This window comes from Mauremys mutica, chromosome 8 (genome assembly GCF_020497125.1).
Source record: "Mauremys mutica isolate MM-2020 ecotype Southern chromosome 8, ASM2049712v1, whole genome shotgun sequence".
NCBI classification, from domain to species: Eukaryota; Metazoa; Chordata; order Testudines; family Geoemydidae; genus Mauremys; species Mauremys mutica.
In genome coordinates this window covers 28347206-28362436 of record NC_059079.1, presented here as the reverse complement: position 1 = coordinate 28362436, position 15231 = coordinate 28347206, and the positions used below count along the sequence as shown (strand labels likewise).

The following is a 15231-nucleotide window of genomic DNA, read 5'->3' as shown; positions in this document are numbered from 1 at the left end:
TGTTTTGGAATTACTGTAGGGCTGTTTTGATACTGTGACTGATACTTTTCCAAAGCATACTCAGATCTGAGACTTCAAATATTGTGGGTATACCACATCACTAGCCTGTAACAATTCCAACTGAAGCCAAAACCACTAAATTTCTTCAGAAGTACATCATCCATGCCCATACAAAGTGGGTGCTCAGATGCTGAAGCCGTGAAGATTTTTGTTTTGCTCATTACTTTCAGTAGAGAAGAACCATTGCTCTTCTACCCAAGATACATAAAGTATCTTCATAATTTTCATATTACTTGTTCTTAAAAGCAAAATAAGACCTATCGATTAGTTATAAAAGTCTCTCTTGGAAACAGTACAGCCCAATTCCTCACACCCATTTAGCTGATTTAAAGTGTTTTTCTACAAAGTGGACTTTGATTACCAATTTGTTAAACCACTAGCCAGCTGTTTAGCAGCCAGATTAGGGCTGTAGTTGCACCAAGAGGCAAATTACTCAAATGGAAGAAGCTGCCGTTCAGACAGTGTGTGCATTTAATCAAGTTAAGATACAGCTATATATACACACTGGGCTCCATTTTTGGAACCCTGTGTTTTAACGCTGAGCTGTCTTAAAGACTATACATGTCTCTGGGCAGATATCTTTTCCTTCATACTCCACCTCTCACAATTAGGCCTTTCTTCAAGTACAGCTAATCTGGTTATGAAATACAGTTCTTGGAACAGCAGAGGTGGAGCTGTTATGGCAATGATACAGCACAATTTACAGAAACAGGGCAACATTGTTTGTGTCTGACGTATTTTAACTGACAGAGTCTGTCTCTACTTACCTTCGAGCACAACCAACCATGTTACTTCCAAACAGCTTTGTTACTAAGGCATTGGAGTAGTCATGATACAGTCTCTACCATCCAACCTACTGGCAGCTGCTACTCACATTCTAGGAAACTTTGCCAGTTTTGAATCAAAGGATACGTCTACTCAGCATTCTATACCATGCTTCCCAGTGCAGGTTGACAAACATGCCTTAGCTCTGCTCATACTAGAGTGCTAAAAACAGAAGTGTAGGTGGGGGTGGCATGAGCCCCAGCTCAGGCTAGCCATCTGAGTAAGTTCCCACAGGATCAGGCAGGTTTGTACTCAGGTGGCTAGCCCAGGCCGCCCCCACAGCCACACTGCTTTTAGCATGCCAGCTCAAGCAGAGTTAGTACATGTTTGTCTACCAGCACTGGGAGCATGCTTCCCAGCTGCTGCATAGACATACCCTTAGAGGCAGTAGCACTGGTTTGAGAGTCAGCATTGAGGCCTAGCGGGAACATTGAAGACAACACCATTCGTGTTTCAAAATATCTATTGTAGAAAGTTTGAAGGTGTCTGTAGTCTGTTTGCCTGTGCAGATAACATTGCTCAGTGATGAGCAACATTGTTTAACAACAACGAATTTGAGATGACAGGACCAAATCCAGACTCAATTTAGTTACAGAAGAATTCAAAGTTCTGCACTCCTATTAATCAGGTAGAACTAGATGATCATTATAAGTGGAATTTTCTTCTACTTGTGTCCATTTCACGGTGCTGAAATTTAAAGAAAATATATTCACTATAAAAGTTGCTGTTAAATGTCACAGTAGCAGACTCTAAAGAAATGGGCAAATACATATTTTAAAATAAAACTATAGTAGGGGGAGGAAGGTGGTCTGTATCTTCCAAGTGGCACTGAAGCTGCAATATACTTTAACTAGTTCTTGGATTCAGCCTGCCAGGATTAGCAGTGGGGGAGATGAAGATCAGAGAGTACGTGTTCCATTTTTAGGTGTGGCATCAAGATCACACAGATGGCTCATAAATGGAAATGTGCTGACACTCACTATAAAGATGATTATGGTTTTCATTTCTGTTTAAAAAAATGACTACATCTACCACGTACTCAGATAGATCAAAGTGTACCAGAGCTTTTCCCTCTTGTAGCTTTGCATGCTGCCTAATATTTCTAAACTTGGAAGCTAAGTGCTACAACTCCATGGCAAAAAATGACTAGTGAAGTGGTTTAATACTACCTATTCATTTCATCACTCCCATTTTATTTAAAATTATTTAAAAAGTTTGACTTGAGATATTTATGCACACAATCAAGCCTCACTTATTTGCACATTATGATTATTCCACTCATTTGAAAACAGAAATAGCTCTAATCAACTTTACCAGCAAGCCAGTAGCAAGTCCACACTAATAAGCTCTCAGTAAGACTTTTTACAAGTTCTATCACAGAACACTTGTATACTACTAATTATGCTAAAGTTCAACCACACTTTACAAATAACTGATAGAGGTATATCAGTAGTCGTTATCCTTGCTTTTTTTTTTTATTGATCACTTATTTTCCAATATGCAAGTTAGAAAGGTTCTGCTATATTTCTTTAAAAACTCTAAATGAAGTTTCAGTTCAGGACAGTTCAGAACATGTCCATACTTTAAATGTCATTTACTACTTTTCTTTTAGGCTGATGTTTGTGGTTATGTTTCAGAATGCCAACATTTTAAGTGCCCATCCTGATATCATTACTGAAAGACATACCTTGTGAATCCATTCATACTCTCCAAATTTGGAATCAAAGGTTCCTTTTTGAAGAGACCTCAGCTTTAAGGTAAATCGTGGCCCAAGCTCTTGAATTCCCACTTTCTTTTCACTCTTGAAGATGTACCTTCAAAGCCAAAGGGGAACACTTTAGGGTGGGATGCTACAGGAATGCAGTTTTTCTTAGCCACTAGCAAAATTTGAGAAAAGATTACCTGTGAAATCTAAAAAAGATATAGTCTCGCTGATTGTGAAACGTCGCTACTTGTCTTCCAATGAATTGAGGATCATGTGGGAAGAGAGAGGCAAACATGCGACCAATGGAATGGCCCAGTTGTGTTGTAAAGTTATTCAGGATCACTTCAGGTTGATGTTTTGTGGGCTCCTTTCCTTTTCGCTGGAATGAAAGTAACAAGGTAGGGAGGATAAGATAAATACAAAAAACATTTTCAAAGATACATATTCAAAGACAGAAATTTGAACTAATATAAAAGAGAGGGGAAGAAGGTTAAGGCCAAAAGATGTATTAGCTCCCCATGTTAAATGCCATAAAGAACACATATATAGTGCAGCATCAGCTGGCAACATTCAAGGACCTCAAAATTCTAATTCATTGTTCAGAAAAACACAAATTTCTTGAATAAATGTGAAGAGAATGATAGTTATTCATTCTATATTTCCCCCTCACTAATATATTGAAAGGGTATTCCACTACCCCTCCCTTCCAAAAAAAAATAAAATAAAAAGTTCAGCCATCACAAAAATCTTGAAAGTCTCTGTGGACATTCAAGTCTAATTGCTTCCAAAGCTACCCTTTCATCCTTCCATCCAGGCCAACTTTTAATGAAGCCAGATTGACTAAAGGTCATTTCAGTTCCTTCATTGTTAAAGTGCATTAAAAAAAGAGCACAGTGCTTTTAGACTAGTTGGGGCTAAACAAGAATTCAGTATTTCCAGTACACCATCAGGATTCCTATACAGTAGTGATGGCACTGTATAAAAAACAAAGTAAGAGATTATCTATATAAAGTGGAGAACTGAGACTTTTGGAGTTGGTACACAACTGATTTTATATAATGCTATTACAATGAGTGCAAAAATGTATCAGAGATAAAAACAAAGCAATCAATCCACTGCAGGAATTGTTGGGTAAAAGTCTATTGCCTCTGCTATGTAAGAAGTCAAACTAGAGCATAGTGGTCCTGGGCCTCGGTCTTTAATGAGGCTAATGAAGGGCTAAGGAATAGTGATAGAGGGACCGATGGGAATGAAGATATGGGGGTAGACATTACGGTATCTGAGGTAGAAGCCAAACTTGAACAGCTTAACGGAAGTAAATCGGGGGGCCCGGATAATCTTCATCCTAGAATATTAAGGGAACTGGCGAGTGATATTGCTAGCCCGTTAGCGATGATTTTTAATAAATCTCTAAATTCGGGGATTGTACCGTTTGACTGGAGATTAGCTAATGTAGTTCCTATATTCAAGAAGGGGAAAAAAAGTGACCCGGGTAACTACAGGCCAGTTAATTTAACATCTGTAGTATGCAAAATCATGGAAAAATTTTTAAAAGAGAGAGTGGTTACGGAGCATGAGGCCGATGGCAACTGGGATAGATTACAGCATGGATTTACGAAAGGTAGATCGTGCCAAACCAACCTGATCTCCTCCTTTGAGAAAGTAACAGATTTTTTTAGACAAGGGAAATGCGGTGGATCTAATATATCTGGATTTCACTAAGGCGTTTGATACGGTACCGCATGAGGAATTACTGGTTAAATTGGAAAAGATGGGGATCGAAATGAAAATCCAGAGGTGGATAAGGAGCTGGTTAAAGGGGAGACTGCAGAGGGTAGTATTGAAGGGGGAACTGTCGGGTTGGAGGGGGGTTACCAGTGGAGTTCCTCAAGGTTCGGTTTTGGGTCCGATTTTATTCAATCTATTTATTGCTGACCTGGGAACCAAGAGTAGGAGTGGGCTGATAAAGTTTGCGGATGACACCAAGTTGGGAGGTATTGCCAACTCGGAAAAGGATCGGGATATCCTCCAGGGAGATTTGGATGACCTTGTAAACTGGAGTATTAGTAACAGGATGAAATTCAATAGTGAGAAGTGTAAGGTTATGCATTTAGGGATGACTAATAAGAATTTTAGTTATAAGCTAGGGACGCACCAGTTGGAAGTAACGGAGGAGGAGAAGGACCTAGGAGTCCTGGTTGATCGTAGGATGACTATGAGTAGGCAATGTGATGTGGCCGTTAAAAAAGCTAATGCGGTCTTGGGATGCATTAGGCGAGGTATTTCTAGTAGGGATAAGGAGGTGCTAGTCCCGTTATATAAGGCGTTGGTGAGACCTCATTTGCAGTATTGTGTGCAGTTTTGGTCTCCCATGTTTAAGAAGGATGAATTCAAACTGGAACGGGTACAAAGAAGGGCCACTAGAATGATCCGAGGAATGGAAGGCCTGTTGTATGAAAGGAGACTTGAGGAGCTCGGTTTGTTTTCCTTAACCAAAAGAAGGATAAGAGGAGATATGATTGCACTCTTTAAATATATCAGAGGGATAAATACCAGGGAAGGAGAGGAATTATTTCAGCTCAGTGCTAATGTGGACACGAGGACAAACGGATATAAATTGTCAGTTAGGAAATTTAGGCTTGAAATTAGACGAAGGTTTCTAACCATCAGGGGAGTGCAATACTGGAACAGCCTACCGAGGGAAACAGTGGGGGCAAAGGACCTCCATGACTTTAAGATATTAAGCTAGATAAGTTTATGGAGGAGATGGTATGATAGGATAACGGGCTTAGTCAATAGGTCAATTAAGTGCCACACTGGTAAATAGTACAATGGGTCAATGATATGATATTCTTAACCTTTTTCCAGAGGGTATGGCTGGAGAGTCTTGCCCGCATGCTCGGGGTTCAGCTGACCGCCATATTTGGGGTCGGGAAGGAATTTTCCTCCAGGGTAGATTGGCAGTGGCCCTGGAGGTTTTTCGCCTTCCTCCGAAGCATGGGGCAGGGGTCGCTTGCTAAAGGAGTGGGTGGATCAGCTTATGTGGCCTGCATCTTGCAGGAGGTCAGACTAGATGATCATAATGGTCCCTTCTGATCTTGAATTCTATGATTCTATGGTCCTCCTTGCCTCAAAAATGGTACAACATCACCATCTTTATGAAACCAACTGAACTTCATGCAAGTCTGAACAGTTTCCTCTGTAGACAAAAGTTAAGAAAATGTGAAAGAAAAAACTTTTACCACTAAGCAATTTGGATCATGCATTTATTAGTTTTCTGCTGTTATTGAGGGGAATAATAAACCTCACCTTTATTTCTTTACGCAGACGAACACTGCTCATTCTAAAATGAGCAGTTGGACCATCAGGCAAATGACTTAAAACAAGTCCATCTGTTTCAGAGAGTTAAGAATAGCTGGGATAGATATGAAGTTCAGAACGCAATTTAAACAATACAACAAAAGTGATTTATATAGAAACCTGTGTTGAGTTCCACAGAAACAGTCAACATTATATTAGAACTCTTCTAATTTACACAACCTATATTTCATATACAAGACAGCTATACCTACCCTCTTCTCAGCAATAATGGAGCTTGGGAGTCCTATAACAAGGTCTCATATTACTAAAATTTCCATACTTACACAAAGACACTATAGAAAATGTATTAGTATACTAAGTATCATTAAAACTTTGTCAAACAGTTAACCAGAACACATTATGTTCTATTTGTTTGTTCATTTTCTATTTTGCTATAGATCACTATAAACCTAACTTAATGAAAGTTTACATTTATTAACAAAATCAAACAGCTGATTAAACTGCTTACATTTAGTGCAATAAGAATGTGTATTCATGCACTAAGTTGTCTCAGACAAATGGAGCAGTTCACTTGTTGATAAGAAATCCAAGCCATACATAGAATGCCAGTATATTGGATACATTCAGCATTTCTTTACCTAATCACCAAGAATATCCCTCCATTTAAAGAGCTAAATTGATGCCATTATGATCAAACATAAAAACAATAGATACAAGGATGTGGCCACATCTAATACCAATATGGAACCATATTATGGCACCTGCGCTGTGGGTCTCAGAATTAACCTGAGGCGTGCAGATATCAGAGTAGCATGTTACTGTTCTTGTAACTTTGTATTTATAAGGTTTTAAGTTACAGTTCAAGACAGAGCCAAAAATGGCCTTTGGTTTCATATTTGGCCTGTAGAAAAGTAGAAATACTGGTTCTTAACTTCTAAAGAAAGTGAAAAATTGCACTACATCAAATTGAAGTTGACAGTGAAGTGAAGACAAAAGCATAAAGGATCTGGGAGAGATCTTGACTTACATAGCCCAATTACTTTCTTCTTAACTTTGTCCAGAATCAGCGTACTAATATCTTTATCATATAATAGAGATAACTCTATGAAGAAACTCCCTCTTGTATATGAAGGATACTTGGTATTTTGCGATCTTCATTAATAACAATCAGATCTGTGAAGTCTCGTGAGATGCACTGTGGGATAATTCTTTTCAGAGCCAGTCCTCTTCGATAGTAAACATGTGAGTTAGGTATGATAGTAGACAGCTGTTCACAGAATCTCACTGTTCTCTGCACAATAGAAAACCTTGATTGCAATCTCTCAATTGTTGGGTATATTGTAAAGATCATAAAAAGGGTTACATTTCATACAACTGCCTCCTCCTTTAAGTATACCAAGCTACCCCTTCATCAAATACAGTAAAAGTTGTGTTATTTGGCACTTTATCAACCAGAAAACCAGCATTTCTGATATTTGCCAATTCAAATCTTCAATCTAGTAACTGAGACTAGTATACTGCCCAGGAGGAGATTATGCAATTACACATTCTGCACTCTACTTTTATGCAAAAGGGGCAGAAGACAAGTAAGCAAGCAGATAGGGATTTATTAAAAAAAAAAAGCAGCTTCCAGGGTATGTCATAGGGTCATCACAGATTCAGCCCAATCTCCTATACCTTCTACATCTACAGTAATTGATGTTGATAACGATGACCCTGAGGCACTGCAAGATCCTGAAGTGTCTTCTGAACATAATTTAATCTTTGATGATTCAGTATAGTTTTAGTGTTAAGTGTATTTTTCGTGATCTGGGTGTACCTGATGCGCGCAGCCCACAGTGATATGTGGTATCATAAGATAAAGTTTTCTATTCAGTAGGTTACCTGTATACACCTAAGTGCTTCAAGAAACCAACCACTCCGCAGTGCAGTACTACTATGGGATGGGTGAGTACTATTTTATAGTTTGTTTTATTATATTCTAATTCTTTGAAAATTGGTATTCCATTGGTAAGTATAACTCTTAGTTAACTGTAATTTTTGACTAACCGGCACCCCCCATTCCCTCAACATGCCAGATAACAAAGCTTTTACTGTACTGTGTTTTTCTTAAACATTTCTTCCATGAACTTTACCAATGTTAACACAAAGCAAAATGTTGTACATTGGAGAAATGTACCACACAGTCACTAGAGAAAAACATGTCTGATACTCTGCTGCATTACAGGTCTGAACTGTATTGTCCATCTTCTACTTAGAAAATGAACTCCTGAGGGCAAGGACAGTAGCTTCCTCCATTTTGGAGAGCACTCTCTGTGTTAACACTCAAAAACTCCAGAAAACAATTTTAAGAGATTCCATTATTCCTCAAACACAGTCAAGTGGAAAAATTCTAATATTAAGTAATAGCACTCATGTTTTTAATACGATAACATTAAAAGGACACTATCAGCTTGTAAATAAATCACCTAAAAAAAAAAAGAGCGCGTTAAAAGTAGTTTCAGGTATGACACCTGCCCAAGTCCCCTGACAAGTTGAGGTTTTACAAATCAAATTTTCCTAATTTTAAAAAGTGATTTTTGTTCTTCTAAGCTCTGTGCAAAAATCACCAACAACAACAATCCTGCAATAAAAAACTGTGTTGGCACAAGGCTCTACGCACAAAGAGCTCATTGCAGGATTGAGATCAAAGGGAAGGAACAGACTATAAGCAAAGTAAACCAACAAAAGAAAAAATTCAGATAGAGATGCAGTTTTCAATTTGGAGGTGCTCTTTTAAGATTGCACAAACGTAGAGGGCCTGTGAAAGGCATTACATTTAAAAATCTACAGACTGAAGTCTCCTATTCATCAAATTAAGAGATAAATCTTAAGACAGTGGCAGTAAACATTTCCTGATGCTGCACTGCCAACGTACATCTATCCTGACACAGAGGAACCACTTACTCGAGAATTAAGACGTTTCCCTGCCCATTACAAACAAAGGGATCGTTGTTTAAGTCACTTCTGGACTCCAGTTGCACCATCAAGCATGAAATGAAAACTTCTATTCCATAATCAGCTGCCTAAGTCTTTCAGACCCCCCATAAAGTGATTCACAAAAATTTAAAGATTACACTTAAATTTTATAAATGTATTTTACCCCACGAGGTCTATCTGATGTTGTGATAAGAATCTTGGGAACTGTCTGTCTATTGAAGTATGGTGCAAACTCATCGGTAGATTCGTCAAAAGCAACCTGGGAACAAAAAATATGGCGAATTAAAAAACTTCTAGGAAAAACACACACTTTTTTTATTTCTAAAAATAATTGTCCATTTTGGCTTAAAAGTGGCGCCATTGTCCACTTTGGCTTAAATTCTGGCGCCATTAAAGTCAGTAGCAAAATTCTATATGGGTCCAAGTTCTGGCCTATACTGTATTGTTTAGTCAATCTGTCCCATTCTGTATCTGTGTTTTTAACAATGTATAATACAATGGGAGATGAGATGACAGACAAGCTTGCTAAGAAGTTATTCAGCAATGGGAAATTATCTTAAATTAAATGATAAAGGGATGACATCTGCAGCATTATCAATTCATAAATGCCCTAACACAAGAGTGGAAAATAAATATTCAAAGTTTATAATCAGTCCTTTTTTAGTTAAAGCACATTTTGGAGGAAATCATGTAGGGATTATACATTTACCTCTTCATCATTAGGATCTACAGTTGTTTCGTCATAAACTCTCTGATTTTCAATTGTCTTCGGTACAGGCTTTGGTGGTGCCTTTAATATAGAGTAGTTTATTAAGAACACAATAAATTACAACAATAATCCCCTTTAAAAAATAAAATGTAAGGCATTATTTGTACTTTGTGGTACTGAGGGCTTGTCTACACGGTGCTGGCAAAGCACACTACAGCAGTGGTTCCCAAACTTTAACAACCTGTGAACCCCTTTCACTAAAATGTCGAGTCTTACGAACCCCCTCCTAAAAATGAATATTTCCAGGGATTTTCTCCTTTACCCGAGTATAAATTATAAAAGCAGTGATCTTTGAAATATAAAATTTGTTTTTATGACATGCTTATTACACACTATTTATTATTATTATTTATCATTACAGTATTTTTATTAGAATCAAACAAAACGCAGAGACAAAATTTCTCGATACTTTAAATGACTGCTTATTGGAGCAGCTGGTACAGGAATCCACTAGGGGAGAGGCAACTCTCGATTTAGTCCTGAATGGAGCGCAGGATCTGGTCCAAGAGATAACTATAATAGGACCGCTTGGAAATAGTGACCATAATATAACAACATTTAACATTCCTGTGGTGGGAAGAACACCTCAACAGCCCAATCCTGTGGCATTTAATTTCAGAAAGGAGAACTATGCAAAAATGAGGAGGTTAGTTAAACAGAAATTAAAAGGTACAGTGATTAGAGTGAAATCTTTGCAAGCTGCATGGACACTTTTCAAAGACACCATAATAGAGGCTCAAATTAAATGTAAACCCCAAATTAAAAAACACAGTAAAAACTAAAAAAGAGCTACTGTGGCTTAACAACCATGTAAAAGAAGCAGTGAGAGATAAAAGGAATCTTTTAAAAAGTGGATGTCAAATCCTAGTGAGGTAAATAGAAAGGAACATAAACACTGACAAATTAAGTGTAATAATGCAATAAGAAAAGCCAAAGAGGAGTTTGAAGAACGGCTAGCCAAAAACTCAAAAGGTAATAACAAAATGTTTTTTAAGTACATCAGAAGCAGGAAGCCTGCTAAACAACCAGTGGGGCCCCTGGATGATCGAGATAGAAAAGGAGCACTTAAAGATGATAAAGTCATTGCGGAGAAACTAAATGAATTCTTTTCTTCACGGCTGAGGATGTTAGGAAGATTCCCAAACCTGAGCTGGCTTTTGTAGGTGACAAATCTGAGGAATTGTCACAGATTGAAGTGTCACTAGAGGAGGTTTTGGAATTAATTGAGAAACTTAACAGTAACAAGTCACCAAGACCAGATGGCATTCACCCAAGAGTTCTGAAAGAACTCAAATGTGAAGTTTTGGAACTATTAACTAGGGTTTGTAACCTGTCCTTTAAATCAGCTTCTGTACCGAATGACTGGAAAATAGCTAATGTAATGCCAACATTTAAAAAGGGCTCTAGAGATGATCCTGGCAATTACAGACCGGTAAGTCTAACATCAGTATCTGGCAAATTAGTTAAAACAATAGTAAAGAATAAAATTGTCAGACACATAGAAGAACATAAATTGTTGCGCAAAAGTCAACATGGTTTCTGTAAAGGGAAATCATGTCTTACTAATCTATTAGTGTTCTTTGAAGGGGTCAACAAACATGTGTCTGTACTGTGTACAGATGTGGTCCTCTCATCTCAAAAAAAGATATACTGGCATTAGAAAAGGTTCAGAAAAGGGCAACTAAAATGATTAGGGGTTTGGAACAGGTCCCATATGAAGGGAGATTAAAGAGGTTAGGAGTTTTCAGCTTGGAAAAGAGGAGACTAAGGGAGGATATGATTGAGGTATATAAAATCATGAGTGGTATGGAGAAAGTGAATAAGGAAAAATTATTTACTTGTTCCCATAATATAAGAACTAGGGGCCACCAAATGAAATTAATGGGCAGCAGGTTTAAAACAAATAAAAGGAAGTTCTTCACACAGCACACAGTCAACCTGTGGAACTCTTTGCGTAAGGAAGTTGTGAAGGCTAGGACTATAACAGGGTTTAAAAGAGAACTGGATAAATTAATGGAGGCTAAGTCCATTAATGGCTATTAGCCAGGATGGGTAAGGAATGGTGTCCCTAGCCTCTGATTGTCAGAGGGTGGAGATGGATGGCAGGAGAGAGATCACTGATCATTACCTGTTAGGTTCACTCCCTCTGGGGCACCTGGCATTGGCCACTGTCGACAGACAGGATACTGGGCTGAATGGACCTTTGGTCTGACCCAGCATGGCCATTCTTATGTTCTTATGTATTACATTATGAAAACAGCAACACTCTTCCACTATCTCACTTTTGTAGCTTGTATCACTTTGAATAAGCCTGTTATAAGACAAGGCTCCTATGTTTCATCAAGGAGTATCGGATGTGAAACAGCATGAAGGTATTAAGAAGCCAATCCAAAGAGTTCCCCCTACACAAGCATTCGGGGCTTGAGCAGTCCAGACAAACAACGCACATTACAACAAAGCTTAAACTTGTTTTTCATAATAATTTTAAAAACAATACTAGCTGCCTATTTAATTTTAAGAACAGCAAAAAATATTCACTTCCCTTTCCATTTCTTATAAGGAGTCTTGAAGTTTAAATCTCCTCAATGTGATAGATATGCTTGCTTTGATCTGCTTAGCTCCTGGAAGTCCAGGGGCTCCAGGCTGCTGGCCCTGTGCTGCCCAGGATACCTGTCCGATTTTTTCCTGGGAACCCCCTGTAACATTTGGGGGTTCACGAACTCCAGTTTGGGAACCACTGCACTGGAGAGATGTAATTTGTTAAGTGCTTTAATATGTTGTGCTCTAACTACCTTGCGTAAACCCTGTTGGCATGCTCTAAAGGAACCTAGTTCACATCAACATAGTTTCTTAGAAATCACACCCTTCTGGCACATTTTGCCATGCTAAGTAGACAAGCTTTGAGTCAAACAATGAGCTCAATTCCACATTCAAATGAGTGACTCAATTATTCTGTAATGTATTTTGTGTCAGTTTTTTAGTAATAATTCTTTAAAAGCTAGAAGATACTCTAACACAGCAGTTCTCAACAGGGGTCTGAGACCACCTGGGAGGGCCGCAGGCAGGTTTCAGTGGATCTGCCAAGCAGGGCCGGTGTTAGACTCACCGGGGCCCAGAGCAGAAGCCCAGAGCCCCGCCACTTGGGGCTAAACAAGACCGGCCCTGGCTTTTATATGCAGAAAAACAATTGTTGTGGCACAGGTGGGGCATGGAGTTTTTATAGAATGTTGATGAGGCCTCAGAAATAAAAAGACTGAGAACCTAGAACAAGTTGTGCTCTTTGTCTACACTACAGAGACTATACTGGCATAGGTATGTTGCCATAGCTATGCTGGCATAAATCCATAGTACAGACACAACCTACACCAATGGAAAAGGTTTATCCACTGGTGTAGGAACACCACCTCCCTGAGTGACAGTAGCTAAGTCAACAGAGACGTTCTTCTGTTGACCTAACTGCATCAACAGCAGTTACATTGCTTACAGATGTGGATTTTTCGTACCCCAACCTAAATCAACCTCAATTTTAAGTGTGGACGAGGCCTTACTTTGTTTGTACATCAGTGATACCATCACCTTAATTCTGAAAGGAGATCATTACTTTAATACTAGAGAGGCAATATATGGAGCAGAACATATGGCTACAATATTCAACCCACTTAGTTTCCAAGTTCCTAGGAAGTGATTGTTCCCCATTATGTTCCCCGTTTCTTCTTTCTGTGTCAGCCTGTTTTTTTCTTTCCCACCATTCTCTCCAGGCTTCAGCCAGTAACTGTGAAAGAAAAGCACCATGTTCCTGCTGCAAAATATTTTACCCACAGCATCCGCTGTAAAGTTGATTAAGATCACACAGCGTTAGGCTGTTTCACTCAAAGCAGCATTAGATACAGAGTGCATTAGTACAGGAATGTAAAGTAATGTCTCCAGCTCCTTGTAAACATTGCAAAGGTGGAGATCCCCCCACCCCTCCCACACACGGGTGTCACTGAGTTTCAGCAATAAGCAAAATACAATTTATTCACAGAGTATAAATGAGGATTTATCGTCTGTTTACTGCTGTTGAGACACAGTGTTGTATAGTGATTCTGTCAAATGGCTAGAACCTATTTTCAGGACAGCCCTAATTTTTCCCAATTTTACAGTCCATTTGACTGAACCACCTGAGAAATTATTGCCCAAAGTCATACCACAATTCAACAGACTATTAAACAACGGCTCTCTTAGATTCTAACCAATACTCACTGCATCTCAAAAGATGTGAACAGTACTGTAATCATGAATGGTCTGACAACAAAATTATAAAGCATCCACTATCTCCAGTTTGTTAGAGCATGTTTAGAGAAATAATTCCAGGTATCAAACTGCAAACGTTATAATACTAAACTTAATTTTTTATGTTAAAGGGGATGTGAATATTATACCATATATAATGCTTTACAGACACAAATCGTAACACACAGGACACTATGAATAACTTTCTTTTACCTTATCTCCAAGGGCTTCTCTCTCCTTTCTCCGTTTTTTCTTATTTGCCAATTTCTCCTGAATAAGACAGACATCTGACTGGTTAGCTGGAAACAGTAGGTTAAAGGCAGCTCTGCATATATATGCCACACTGCTGTACTTAGCACAGGAATCCTCTCTCTACACTGGGTCCATCCGCGGCCCCTTCACAGAGAGGAATGACCTTAGCTTCAAAATCATTTGCTGGGAAGTATTTTAATGCTGCATTCAGTGACAGAGCCAAAAATGGGAAGCCCGCCCCCTCCCCCTCCTTCTCCCTTTGAAGCACTGTTTCCTGTGCTGCCCTAGGTCTCCGGCTGCACGGGGTCTTGTCTTATACTTAGCGTGTGAGCTCTCCGGGGCAGGGTCTGTCTTCCCGACTGTTTGCACAGCTCCTGGCCCAGCGGGTCCTGGCCCAGGCGCTGCAATACAAGCACCGCAACACGCCGCCGGGCAGGCAGAGCTCTGAGCCCCGCAGGCAGCCCAGCCAAGGGGTGGCCGGGGGCCACCGGTCAGCAAGGGGCTCCCCGCACGCTGGCCCGGGCAGGGCACCTGAGCGCCCCCGGCCTCCCACCTTCCTCTGCTGCTGCTTCCAGCGCAGGAACATGAAATGGCGCCGCTGCTTGTTCTTGATCTCGGACACGCTGAATGCCGGCGGGAACAGGGCCTGCTCCGGGGCCCGCGCCGCGTCCCCGGGCCCCTCGGCCGAGCCCGCCGCTCCGCTAGCCATGCTGCCCGGGCCAGACATTTTCCTTCCGGGGCCGCCACCAGACCCTCTAACTGCGCCTGCGCAAACGGGAGGCACGGTCCCGGCGTAGGTAGGGACCGGAAGCGAAAGTCGGGGGGGGGGGTGGAGAAGGCAGGACGCACTTGTTTCTTTCCGACCAACCAGCAACTGGTTTGTGCGCCTGCGCGATGCGAGTGGGGCGAGAACGAGCGTTTCTTCGTCGAGACCGCGATAAAAATAGAACCAGGCGCAAAACTGTGCGCCTGCGTCAGACGAGGTGGGCTACGGGAGGGAGCGCTGACGGTGCGCGCCCCTCCGCGCTGGAGACGGGACGGGTCGCGC

General features: G+C 40.2%; 1 protein-coding gene across 1 annotated transcript; it reads right to left on the bottom strand.

The window, feature by feature from the left end:
• Nucleotides 1–449: 449 nt before the first annotated feature.
• On the bottom strand, nt 450–15015 carry RPF1 (ribosome production factor 1 homolog). Its single transcript, XM_045027994.1, has 9 exons — nt 14737–15015; nt 14145–14201; nt 9600–9680; nt 9054–9149; nt 7049–7202; nt 5900–5982; nt 2788–2969; nt 2573–2699; nt 450–1572 (listed from the first exon to the last, which is right to left on the bottom strand). Exons 1-9 carry the CDS (start codon nt 14908–14910, stop codon nt 1531–1533), a joined length of 996 nt encoding a protein of 331 aa, XP_044883929.1. The 5' UTR covers nt 14911–15015; the 3' UTR covers nt 450–1530.
• Between the last annotated feature and the right edge of the window lie 216 nt (nt 15016–15231).

Excerpts from the sequence above, each read along its gene's own strand:
- RPF1 (XM_045027994.1), bottom strand. The coding sequence starts at position 14,910 with ATGTCTGGCCCGGGCAGCATGGCTAGCGGAGCGGCGGGCTCGGCCGAG. Across the intron at positions 14,202-14,736 it reads GGAAGCAGCAGCAGAGGAAG|GAGAAATTGGCAAATAAGAA; the intron begins GTGGGAGGCCGG and ends TGTCTTATTCAG. Across the intron at positions 9,150-9,599 it reads TAGATCCTAATGATGAAGAG|GTTGCTTTTGACGAATCTAC; the intron begins GTAAATGTATAA and ends TTTTGTTCCCAG.